Genomic DNA, 13,101 nt, shown 5'->3' with positions numbered 1-13,101 from the left:
CAATCATAGTAGGGGACTTTAATACACCACTGACATCACTGGATAAATCCTCTAGACAAACAATCAACAAAGAAACAGCAATCCTAAATGACTCACTAGATCAGATGGACTTAATTGACATCTTCAGAACACTTCAGCCCCAAAGCCACGGAATATACATTTTTCTCAAGGGCTCATGGGACATATTCAAAAATAGACCACATATTGGGTCACAAACAAAGTCTCCCCAAATTCAAGAAGATTGAAATCATACCAAGCATCTTCTCAGACCACGATGGCATAATATTAGAAATAAACTACAATAACCCCCGCCCCCCCCCAAAAAAGATGAACACCTCTCTGGATAGAAACTCAGTATGTTAGTGGGGCTAAAGCCATAAGTTTGCTTATTTCCTGAGCTAGAAACAACAAAAGTGGATAAGAATTTGGCTCTTGTGGGAAAACAGAATAAAATGCTCTTCTCAATACAGGGTGATGTAGTGTTGGGAAATGTTGCCTGGCTCACTTATTAAAACCAAGGTCCAGGGTAGGGCTATCACCACCCTTTGCATGAGGCCAGAACAGCTGTTGTCTACTCCTTCTTGGCACCATGGCTCATAGGACACTTTAAGCTCAGGCAGGTTGGAGAACACAGACAAAGCCTCCCAACCAGAACTAAGCCAAGCTGCTTGCTGGCTTGGGACTGCGTCTGCAACACTCCTAATACTCATGGGGCAGAACACCCACCCCACCATTATTTGACCTGGTTCTAAATTTCTGAATGTGAGGCCTGGGGCTTTGGGGTGGTGGCAACTGAAAAATTACTAGAGAGGGAGGGATAAGCAGACACACATGCCATATGAAGAGAGAGGAAAAACCTTCCACTTGAGATGAGCCCAGAATCCAAAATACATAGAAAAAGCTAACTCTAAGAAAGACAAAACACAAAACTAATACTCAATAGATGGATTCAATATAGATAAAATAAAAATAATAGAGCAAATTAAACAGTACTTAAAAATAGGTATGTTTAGAATCTTTTAAAAAATATTTTTATTAACTTTTAGAGAGAGAGAGAGAGAGAGAGAGAGAGAGAGGGAAACATTGATTTATCGTCCCACTTACTTTATGCATTCATTGGTTGCTTCTTCTATGTGCCCTGACTGGGATTGAACCAGCAACCTTGCATATAGCGGGGATGCTCTAACCAACTGATTACTGGCCAGGGCCTAATGCAGTGATGGCGAACCTATGATATGCATGTCAGAGGTGACACGCGAACTCATTTTTTTGGTTGATTTTTCTTTGTTAAATGGCATTTAAATATATAAAATAAATATCAAAAATATAAATCTTTGTTTTACTATGGTTTCAAATATCAAAAAATTTCTATATGTGACATGACACCAGAGTTAAGTTAGGGTTTTTCAAAATGCTGACACGCCGAGCTCAAAAGGTTCGTCATCACTGGCCTAGAGTCAGCTTTTAAGCAGGTGTTTCACTGAAGTGGTGAAAACAAACTAAGCCTTGATTCCTGATTGATTCGAATTCCTCTGCTAAATGGGTAGCCTCTTAGGAAGCAGGTTGGAGAGAGCTGAAATGCTTGAACCTAGGCATGTAAGTCTGAACCAGTTTTAGGAAAGATTTTTCACTGATAGCACGTGAGTGTCAACACCTTGACCCAGCCTGCTCAGAAAGAACTGTGGTGTGAAGCCATGTAATAGCATGCCTTGCTCAGTGTTTGTGGGTGGACTGAATGAGACTGTCACCGAAAGCTTTTTCCAACATAAGCTGACTTTGAATTATTAAGACAAATGAGGCTGGTTACCTGAAGGAACACTTGCTGGCTGGGGTCTTCTGGATGCAAGGGAGAGGCGAAGGCTGAAAGACACCCTTCAGTTTTAGGAAGGTGTTTCGGTATAGAAGATACTCCTTATTCTCATCTTTTTCCTTTGCACTTGGTTTCAGAAGAAATTCTGCTGGGGAGACTTCTTCTTTCCTGACCACTTTTGGTGGAAACCTGGGCACTTTGCACATGTGCAGACATTCTATTCCTGAAATGTAAACAGAATAAACGTCACTGAAAACCCTTAGTGGACCAAGGTCTCTGTGGGCTGGGGTAACGCGGCTGCAATAATCCGGACACCCCTTCACCCATTTACAGCAGCGCCTTTCTGTGGGTTCCTTTTAGCGCACTTTGTGGTCTGCTCAGAGGATACACAGCATCTATGCAATAAACAAGGAGATGTCTAGGCTATCAACAAATCTAGTCCACAAGAGTTTGGTTATCTGTGCTTATCTTGTGCCAGGTAATGTGCCAAGCACCTTAAACACATTATCCCATTGAATTAGGGACACTAATGGGGCGAATAGTCTTATTTTTATGATATCAGAGGTAAGTCCAAGTTCACCCAGCTAAAAAGAAGCAGAACCAGGATTTGAACATATCTATTTGATTTGGAAGATGGTGCTTTTACACCATGCTATAGACTAGGGCTTCCCAACCTCTTTCCATAAAGCAGAAAAGTGTAAACTGTAAAGCCCAATACATATAGATTCTTATCATTAAAATGTGATATAAAAAAAGAAATCATGATAATTTGTATTGCACATCGTGGTGAATTTAGTAGGCTGCTTGTAAGTAGAATCAACTATCCCAGGGGCTAGATCACCTCAGCCCAGTTGCTCCCCTTAGGACGGAGAATTTCCGCTTTCAGTTCCTAAGTAAAACATTTGTGGTGCATCCTTTGGGAAGCTCTGCTATTTACTACAGTAAGTAGCAAACTACCTCCTAAAATGGAGAGGCTTGCCTTTTGGATTTAGTATACAATTAATGCTAATTATTTGCAGATTCCGTTTTTGTGAATTTGCCTACTCACTAAAATTTATTTGTAACCCCAGATTAATACTTGTGGCCCTTTCATGGTCACTTTGCAAATGTGTAAAGTGGTGAAAATTTTAACTTGTGTTATGCAAGTTCCCAGTTGAGGTTGAACAAGGTGACACTCTGCCTTCTTGTTTCCACTGTTAGACTACAAACTTGTGTCCTTTACTCGTGTCATGGTCTGTTCAGGGCCATGTTTTACACATTTTTTTGTGCTTTTTGTTGGTGATTTTGCCATTTAAAATAGTCCACAAGCTTAGTGTTCCAAAGCGCAAGAAAGTTTGATGTGCCTTATGGAGAAAATATGTATTAAATAAGCTTGGTTCAGGCATGAGTTATAGTGCAATTATTTGCCATATGCTCAGTGTTAGTATATCAACAATATATGTTAAATAAGGTGTCTTTAGACAGAAACACACATAAAATAAGGTTATGTATTGATTGGTTAATGAAAATATTGTGACCAGAGGCTCAAGGGGACCTCACCCTATGTTTTCCCTTGAAGCAATGGTTTGATATTCACTTAATTCAGTGTTTGCAGAGATGCTGTAGAATCTAACTACCATGAATAATGCAAATTAACTGTGTTATATCTCCAGTCAGGAACTGAACCCTAATAGACTCTAATCAAACAGCAGCTTTGCATTAACATCACATTACAACAGCACATTGCAGCGAGCGTACCCACGCCTCTTCTCCACACAGCACATGAACAAAAGACATCAGCAAGGACTGAGGTTTTGGTGGTGAGACTGAGCGGTTGTACTTAAGGGGTAAGAGTATTTTAAGATCCAAAAAATGAGTGTGAAAGCACCTCCTCTTTTTTTTATTGTTTTATTGCTTAAAGTATTACAAAGAGTATTACATATGTCTCCTTTTTTCCCCCGCCCTTGACAATCCCCTGGCCTCCCCTACCTCCTAAAGCACCTCCTCTTAATAAAAAACACAGCAGTGGCCAGATAGATTAACTCTCCAAAGAGAGGAAGGATATAACATTAAGATTCCTGAAATGTAAACAGAATAAAAATTATTCTTTAATTTCTTGCTATGGCCAATCACCTGGATCCATGGTAAGGATCTGCATGCATTGCACTTTACAGTTTACAAACTCACCACCTTGGGAACCTTGGAAGGAAAAGGCATTTAAACGTTGGTCCTCTGAAAATCTGAATAATGGAAACGAGTTATGTGCAGCAACATAGTGGGTCTCATAACTGACCCAATGAAAATCTGTAGTAATCCAGCCAGTTAAATAGGATGTGCTTGGCTTTTCTCTGTAGTCTTCTTAATTGAATAACTGTCGCAATGTCAGACATAGGGCTTATGTCCATTGCTGTATCAAATGTAGCAGTATCCGCTGCACCTGATAAACTTGAACGCTTTAAAACATATACATATGAGAGAGAGAGAGATTACTATATGATTAGGAAACATAAATTCATTCATTTATTCATTTACTCATTCATTCATTCATTCAGTAGGTTGTCCAACAAATGCTTATTGGGTGTCATTTATGGGCCAATGTACCAGAAACCAGGACTAAAGAAATACTACATAAAAGTCATGTTCCCTGTCTGGCCAGCATGGCTCAGTGGTTGAGCATTGACCTATGAACCAGGAGGTCACGGTTCTATTCCTTGTCAGGGCACATACCTAGGTTGTGGGCTCATTTTCCAGTGGGGACATGCAGAAGGCAACCAATCAATGATTCTCTCTCATCATTGATGTTTCTATTTATCTCTCCCTCTCCCTTCCTCTGAAATGGATAAAATTTTTTTTAAAAAAAGTCATGTTCCTTTGTGAATGTACTTAATGTCACTGAATTATGCATTTAAAAATGCTTAAAATTGAAACTTTTATGTTATGAATATTTTACCACCACAAAAAATGGAAGAAGAAAAGCTATGTTCCCTATGTTCAAGGTGCTCAGAGTCAATGGAAGAACTAGATATGCAAATATTATAACACAAGGGCTATGTTATTTATAAGCACAGTGTTACGAGAGCATAAATAGATTACTTAATGTTTGTAATACTGAGCTTTTATTTAGCAGAAGAAAGTTTCAAAGTAGTACATCATGAGGACATTAGACTTTAAAATGGATAGTTATAGTGAGTAGTATGTGTGATCTTTACACAATAAATTGGGTATATAAAGTAGTTAGCTTTGAATGAGCTTATATGACTATGAAAATTGATGATAATTCAGTTTTATATATTCATTAAGACTCATAGATAGAGAATAGACTAACAGCTGTCAGAAGGGAGGGAAGTTTTGGGACTGGGTGAAAATGGTGAAGGATTAAGAAAAAAAAACAATTCATAGACACAGACAATCGTACGGTGATTACCAAAGGAGGGGGGAGGGTGGAGGTAGAAGAGGGTACAGAGGGATATATGTGATAGAAGGAGACTTGACTTGGGTTGGTGAACACACAATACAATATACAGATGATGTATTATAGAACTGTATACCTAAAACCTATATAATTTTATTAACCAATGTCAGCCCAATAAATTCAATAAAAAAGATGACTGGCAATGTTGAACATTTTTCTGTGTGCTGGTTGATCATTCACATCTTATTTTGTGAAATATCTGCTCAAATCTATAGCACATTTTTGGGGGTTGTCTTATTATTGAGTTATAAGAGTTTACATACTTTGGATACAAGTCCTTTGTCAGATACAATATTATGAATATTTTCTGCCTTTCTGTCGCTTGCCTTTCCATTTACTCCATTTTCTTACTGGTATCTTTCAAAGTTTTTAGTTTTGACAAAGTCAAATCTATCAAGTTCCCTGAAGTTTGTGGGTTTTTTTTTGTAAATGAATGTAAATGCTGCTTTGGTCAATTATTGATGAGCTTCATAGTTCTAAAGACATGTCCTCCTAATTAACTTGTAGCTCTCATCTATCTTAGATCCTCACTACCTTAGTTCAGTCCATAATATCTTGGCTAGATTAGTGAACAATCTTATGACTGACCTCCCCACACTATATACCCAAATATTGCCCCAGGCATATAGAACAGTTCTCCACCTGAGTGAGTACATTCTTCCTTGGAGGCATTCAGAAATGTACATGGGCCATTTGATTGATGGCACAACAGGCACTTAGTTTGTGGGGACCAGGGACACATTCTGAAATGTGCTAGATTGTCCTGCATAAATATGAATTATCTGGCCCCAAATGCCAACAGTGCCCACTTTAGAATTAAGGTTCTAATTAAAAAAATCTTAAATGCAACTGTTCATAGCAGCTTTATCCATAATAGCCAAAGACTGAAAAGAACCCAATGCCCATCAAAGGGTGAATGAATAAACAAAGTGTGGTATATCCATATAAGGGAATACCAGTCAGCCATACAAAGGAAAAAACTACAGATACATCTGAAACATAAATGAACCTCAAACACAATATGTTGAACAAAAGTAGCTAGACAGAAAAGAGTACATATTGGTTCTTCCTATGTGAATGATTTTACACTAGAAATACAAAGCTAATTAACAGTGTCTGGAGTCAGAACAGGGAGGACTGAGTAGAAAGGGATACATGGGAACCTTTTGGTGTGACAGAAATTATATTATGATTGCAGTGGCACTTATACAGGTGTATACATTTGTCAACAATCATCAAATGCACACATTTGTCAAAAATTATCAAATGCATTAAATGGATGCATTTTAATGTAAATAAATAATACTTTAATAAAGTAGATTTTTTTAAAAGTTAAATATACCTGTGGTGAAAGAGGTGAAGGGATTAAGAAGTACAGATTGATGTAAAGCACACCATAGGGAAAATAATATTGTGATAACTATGTATGGTGCCAGGTGGGTACTGGAAATATCAGGGGATCACTTTGTAAAGTATATGACTAGTTAACCACTATGCTGTACACCTAATATTAATACAAAATAATACTGAATGCAAACTGTAATTGAAAAATAAAATGTAGCCTTAACGGTTTGGCTCAGTGGATAGAGCATCGGCCTGTGGACTGAAGGGTCCCAGGTTCGATTCCGGTCAAGGGCATGTACCTTGGTTGCAGGCACATCCCCAGTAGGGGGTGTGCAGGAGGCAGCTGATCGATGTTTCTCTCTCATCAATGTTTCTAACTCTCCATCCCTCTCTCTTCCTCTCTGTAAAAAATCAATAAAATATATTTTAAGAAAAATGTAAATTCTTTAAAATTAAGTAAATAAATAACTAAAATTAATTTGTGATGGATTATGGCATTATTAAAGAAAATACTTTATGAGGAAAATGGACACTTAAAAAATAAACCTCTGCAATGAAACATCCTCCCTGCTGCTTGTGGAAACTGCAGAAGATCTCTGTAAGAATATATTATGTGTCCTTACCTCCTTTAAGGTAACAATAATAAAACAATTTATATAAAGACATTTTATCCCCCAAAGGCAAAAAAAATAGAGATAATCTTGCAGTAATAAAATTGCCCACTTTTTTGTGACTGGACAAAACAACTTTGTCTCTATGGACTGAACAAATGATTCAGACTCTGGGAACTGGAATCCATAAGGGCACTTATGGGTGCCTGTATCGCTATCTACTCACTAGGCATTACTGGGCAAGTGATAAAAATCTGGGTTTCTCTATGATATTGTACATTTGTGTGCTGCTTTTTTTTAAAAATCACAATATTAAATGGTTTAATTTTTGTAAAAAAAAAGTTAAATACACACTTCACACCCATTAGGATGGCTACTATTTAAAAAATACACAAGATAACAAATGTTGGTGAGGATATAGAGAAAGTGGAACCCTTGTATACTGATTGTGGGACTATAACATGGTGCAGCTGATATGAAAAATAGTATGGTAGGTCTTCAAATACTTAGAAATAGAATTTCCATATGATCCAGCAATTCTACTCTGGGAATATATCCAAAAGAATTGAAAGTAGGGTCTCAAAGAGATATTTGTATACCCATGTTCATAGCAGCATTATTCACAATAGCTAAAATATGGAAGCAATCCAAGTATCCATCAACAGATGAATAGATAAATAAAATATGGTACTAAAATATAATGAAACTAGAGGCCCAATGCACAAAATTAGTGCAAGGGGCTCGGCCCTCACAGCCCTGGCTTTGTCCAGAAGGTCATCCAGACAGTCCTTCGGCTGTTCAGTCTAATTAGCATATTAGCTCTTTATTATATAGCATATTATTCACCCTTAAAAAGGAAGGTAATTCTGACACAAGAGACAACATGAATGGACTTTGAGGACATTATGCTAAGTGAAATTAGTCAGTTACAAAAGGACGAACACTGTATATGATTCCGCTTTGATAAGGTACCTAGAATAGTCAAATTCATAGAGATAGGAACTAGAATGGCAGCTGCCAAAGGGTGGGGTGGCAGGGGAATGGAATGGAAAACTGTTGTTTAATGGGTACAGAGTTTTCATTTTGCAAAATGAAAGAGTCTGGAGATAGATGGTGGCGATGATTATATAACAATGTGACTGTACATATGCCACTGAATTGTACAATTAAAAATGGTTAAGATGTTTTTAAACAAGATAAACACAAACAAAGAATCAAACAAATAAATACAAACAAAGAGTCAGCATATGTTCCTTTCAGTGATTATGTGAATGGACCTATCTGTGTTCAATAACTTGATTCTTTGGTCCTTTTTCTAAAACAAATCCAGCCTATGTTGAAAGAAAAAAGTAACTAGAATAACATGAAAATTTAAATCCAATATCAAAATAGTGACTAATTCACACTTACATCTTTGACCTGAGTTATGGATTTCATTAGCTTGCACTTCATTTTGTAGGCCTTGAATAGCTCCCTGGCTTCTTTGGAGATGGGATTGACATCAGGGAATGGCTGAGAGAGATTGTAAACTCAGATGACATGGCTCATAAAAACCCAGAGAGGCAAATAGCATGATATTAAAGGCATATTTATAGAAAAACTATATAATTCCAGTATGTGTGAAGTAACTATGGTAATTCTAAAGCAAGCATGTCAAACTTGCAGTCTGAGGGCTTCATGCCTCGTTTATTTGGCCCATGTTAGCCTTTGAGTTTGACATGCTTATTTGAAAGAGTAACAAAGTTCTGATGCCAGTCCCTAAAAATAAAGATATTTTACATGTATTCATACACATTCTGTAATATGTGTGCCATTCACATAAACGCACTCAAAATTTTAAAAGTTTGATTAAAGCCCTAGCAGGTTTGGCTCAGTGGATACTAGTAGAGCATCGACCTGTGGACCAAAGAGTCCCGGGTTTGATTCCGGTCCAGGGCATGTACCTTGGTTGCAGGCTCCTCCTCAGTCCGAGCCCTGACAGGGCTCATTCAGGAGGCAACCAATCGATGTGTTTCTCTCATATCAATATTTCTATCTTTTCCTCTCTCTCTCACTCTCCCTAAAAACCAATTGAAAAATATACTCAGGTGAGGATTAACAACAACAACAATAAAAAATAAATAAATAAAACATTTTTTAAAAAGTTTGATCAAAGCTCACTACTTAAATATATGAAATTAGAGATACTAATGTTTTAGTGTCTTACCTCTTGGTAAACAAAAGTTTTAGCCAAAAATTTCTCAACAGAGATTAAGTGCAACTGTAAAGTGATTATTAAGAAAAGTTATTCTGAGCCATAGTTTTAGCAATGCTCTAACATCGCCAAGTGTTTTTGGAATATTAGTTATGCTTAAAAAAACACACCTTAAATTGATACAGTTTCTTTTAGTTAAAAAAAAACAACAATATCTGAGCCTTACACTGTTTTCAAGAAATCATGGATTACTCGTATATAAATGCAAATAATTCAACTACTTAGGACACAGGAAGTTAATTCTCCAAAGCTTAGGAATCACGGCCTTAGAAAAAACTAGGTCTTCATTTTTCTCTCAACTCTACCTTTATCTTCTAACCTCTCCTCTTCCCAAACTTTCAGTTATTTCAAGTAAGGTCCATAAACAGCTATAATAGCATCCATATTGTAGAAATCACTGGGAAATACTGAAAATTAAGAATCTAAAATCAGTGAACATTGTTCCTGCTCTGTTCTGTGCTAAGGTGCCATCATGTAGATGATTGAAGAAATCTCCGGACCTACTGTCTCAGGGGTGTGTGGAGGAAACATGGAGGACCTGCGTTTTACAGGTGCCAGAGACAGCTTTAGGCTTTGAGGATGCCATTTGTAGACCAAGGAGATGGCAAAGCGCCCAGAAATCTTCACAGTGATGAATGCATTCACCTGGGGACAACAGGAAGAATTGTCATTTCCTGCACAGAATTCTCATGCTCATAATTCAGGTGGAAATCATAGACATTTACATGATGCCTGGAAGGAAATCTGAGATCAACATTCACAGATAGCTTTAGTCTAATTTCATTTAGTCAGGAATGGGTTTTAGGTTTTATGCTAGAAATTTGTTTGCCATGACATCTACAGATTTGTACAGCACTTTTAAAGGCTTGTGTAGATAAAGCATCCTCATTAGGTCAGCTGCTCTAAGCAGGGAAAGACTTTTGTTTGGTTGCAAGTTACATTCCCTTGCTTCCTGAAGGCTGCCAGCTGAGGTAATATGAACTAAATGACCTAACCCATGAGCTACCATGATTTTTCTGGACAAAGGGTGGGGAAACCCTGAGGGTCAGGAAACTTGTACATGCAGGCTTGCCTCTTACAGTTTCTTTACTTGCTCTTTACTTCCCTAGCCCTCCAGAACTAAGCAGTACTTTTTAAAAATAGCCACCTGAATAGTATATGTAGGATACACGGCCACCATGAATGATTCTGTAAATTATATAGAATAGAGGCCTTAAGCTACTTCCCTACACAAGAGCCTGTCTGGTAAAAATATAACGTGAGCCACATAAATAACTTAAAATTTTGTAGTAGCCACATTAAAAAGAGCAAAAAGCAGGTGAAATTAATTTTAACATTTTATAACTAAAAATATCTAGATATTAATATATCCACATGTAACCATTATAAAAATTATTAATATGATATTTTACATTCTAATTTTTTTGTACTATGTCTTTAAAATCTAGTGTTTATTTTACACTTACAGTGTATTTCAAAGGTTCCATGGCCACAGGTGGCTAGTGGCTTCCATACTGAATAGCACAGGTCTATATACATGGTGCCCTTAGGGGTTGGTGGTTCAGTGCACTATGTAAAGCGACCCTGGCCAGCCTGTGTGGCTCAATGGTTGAGCATCTATCTATGCACAAAGGGGTCGCAGGTTCAATTCCCGGTCAGGCCACATGCCTGAGTTGCGGGCTCAAGCCCCAGTGATGGGCGTGCAGGAGGCAACCAATCAATGTTCTCTCTCATTGATGTTTCCCAATCTCTCTCTTTTTCCCTTTCTCTCTCAAAAATATCAATAAAAACATTAAGAAATAAAAATAAAGTGCCCAGCCAGCTTGGCTCAGTGGTTGAGCGTTGACCTATGAACCAGGAGGTCACGGGTTCGATTCCCGTTCAAAGGACATGCCCAATTGTGGGCTCAATCCTCAGTGGGGGGCATGTAGGAGGCAGCCAATCAATGATTCTCTCTCATCATTGATGTTTCTATCTCTCTTTCCCTCTCCCTTCCTCTCTATCAATAAAATAAAAATATAATTATAAAGAAACAAAGTGATCCTGTATACAAAATGCAACACAGACACACACACACACACACACACACACACACACACACACACAGTAACTTTATATGAATTGAGAATGTCTAACACAGAGGTTACAGACTGGCAGCTCAGAAGTTTTTGGTTTAGTCTTCTCAGAGTTTGAATTAATTGACAACTTTTAAATATCAAGCTATTTCACCAAAAAATCTGAATTTATGGCTTTTTAAAAAATCATAAAAGATAGCAAGCCCAAGCCCATATTCCCATGTGGTAACAGCCTCTAGCCCTGAGTAGAGGCTGCCTCTTCAGGGGATACAGACATCCCAGTCCACTGCAGTTCCACCTGGCAGACTCACTCCTAATTATCTGAATGTTTGATCCTTGATCCTACAGAGACATATACTGAGCTGTCAACAGAGGTAATTTCTGCACAGTGAGACTGAGAGGAAGACTTTCACTTTGAACATTGTATACTTTCTTATTTTTTTAATATATTTTATTGATTTTTTACAGAGAGGAAGGGAGAGAGAGAGAGTTAGAAACATCAATGAGAGAGAAACATCGATCAGCTGCCTCCTGCACACTCCCTACTGGAGATGTGCCCGCAACCAAGGTACATGCCCTTGACCGGAATCAAACCTGGGACCTTTCAGTCCGCAGGCCGACGCTCTATCCACTGAGCCAAACCAGTTACGGCATATACTTTCTTATTTTAAAAATGTTTTATAGTAGGCACAAGTTTTTATAATAATAATTTTTAAACTACTGTTTAAGTAATTGCTGCTTAGCAAAGATAAATACATCATGAAAGGACCAAGTAAAGTGCCAAGTGAAGTAAAGAACTGAAGTAAAAATTTACCAGCTTAGTTGGCTAGTGGAGACATCCAAACTGAATAACTCAGTTCTCTCAACCCTCCTTCTTCAATAGTATATTTCAGACCCTCAAAGAATATTATGGTTAGAGCATAATAAATGACCAGAAAAATGATAAATTGTAAAATGTTACCAAAATTTCAACAGGATCATCAAGTTTTCCCTTTGAAGGCCATGCCCATTCTCTTACAATGTATCCATTTTTGTTGATCACCAGGCCTCCATCCTCATTAAACATCATTGATATTATTTGGCTGCCAAAAAAAGAAAGAAAGAAAGAAACATGACTCATTTACAAGAAACCTTCATGTACTCATTGATTTGGCCAAGATGGTGGAAGTCATCAGGTCACAGCCTTCAAGAGGATAGGACTTCCTCCAATCACATTCTTGGAGGATGGTCACCTTGCCTCTACCTGAATATCTCCCTTGAAGAGAACGTTGGTATATACCTTTCAGATGATCAAGATCTCCCTTCTCTGAGACACATCCCCTTCCATTTCAGGAATGGACCTTGCTATCCATGATTATATACCATGTGGCCCTGCTGCCTTACTGGTGCTATTGAATCAGGGATGGACATTTGTCCCAGAACTGTGTTCCAAATGGATGCAATCTACACTAATAAAAGAGAAACATGGTAATTAGCGTACGACCGCTACCCTTCCCATTGGCTAATCAGCATATCCTTATGCAAATTAACTGTCAGCCAAGATGGCGGCCGGCAGC

General features: G+C 37.9%; 1 protein-coding gene across 12 annotated transcripts in view; it reads right to left on the bottom strand.

The window, feature by feature from the left end:
- Positions 1–13,101, bottom strand: part of LOC102244898 (uncharacterized protein C3orf20-like) — a 107,054-nt gene that overhangs the window by 31,794 nt on the left and 62,159 nt on the right. For 10 of the 12 annotated variants that reach the window (XR_001359976.1, XR_001359977.1, XM_014530763.1 and 7 more), the window contains 5 exons: positions 12,507–12,627; positions 9,975–10,115; positions 8,627–8,728; positions 4,083–4,242; positions 1,808–2,033 (listed from right to left, as the gene is read on the bottom strand). Coding sequence is in view for 10 of the 12 variants with exons in the window: in XM_014530763.1 (XP_014386249.1) it covers positions 1,808–2,033; positions 4,083–4,242; positions 8,627–8,728; positions 9,975–10,115; positions 12,507–12,627 (750 nt within the window). In the remaining 2 variants the exon portion in view is untranslated. The remainder of the gene's footprint in view (positions 1–1,807; positions 2,034–4,082; positions 4,243–8,626; positions 8,729–9,974; positions 10,116–12,506; positions 12,628–13,101) is intronic. The other 2 variants (XM_014530768.1, XM_014530771.1) reach the window with 2 other exon arrangements.

This window comes from Myotis brandtii, unplaced genomic scaffold (genome assembly GCF_000412655.1).
Source record: "Myotis brandtii unplaced genomic scaffold, ASM41265v1 scaffold772, whole genome shotgun sequence".
NCBI lineage: Eukaryota > Metazoa > Chordata > Mammalia > Chiroptera > Vespertilionidae > Myotis > Myotis brandtii.
This window is presented reverse-complemented; position numbering and strand designations above follow the sequence as displayed.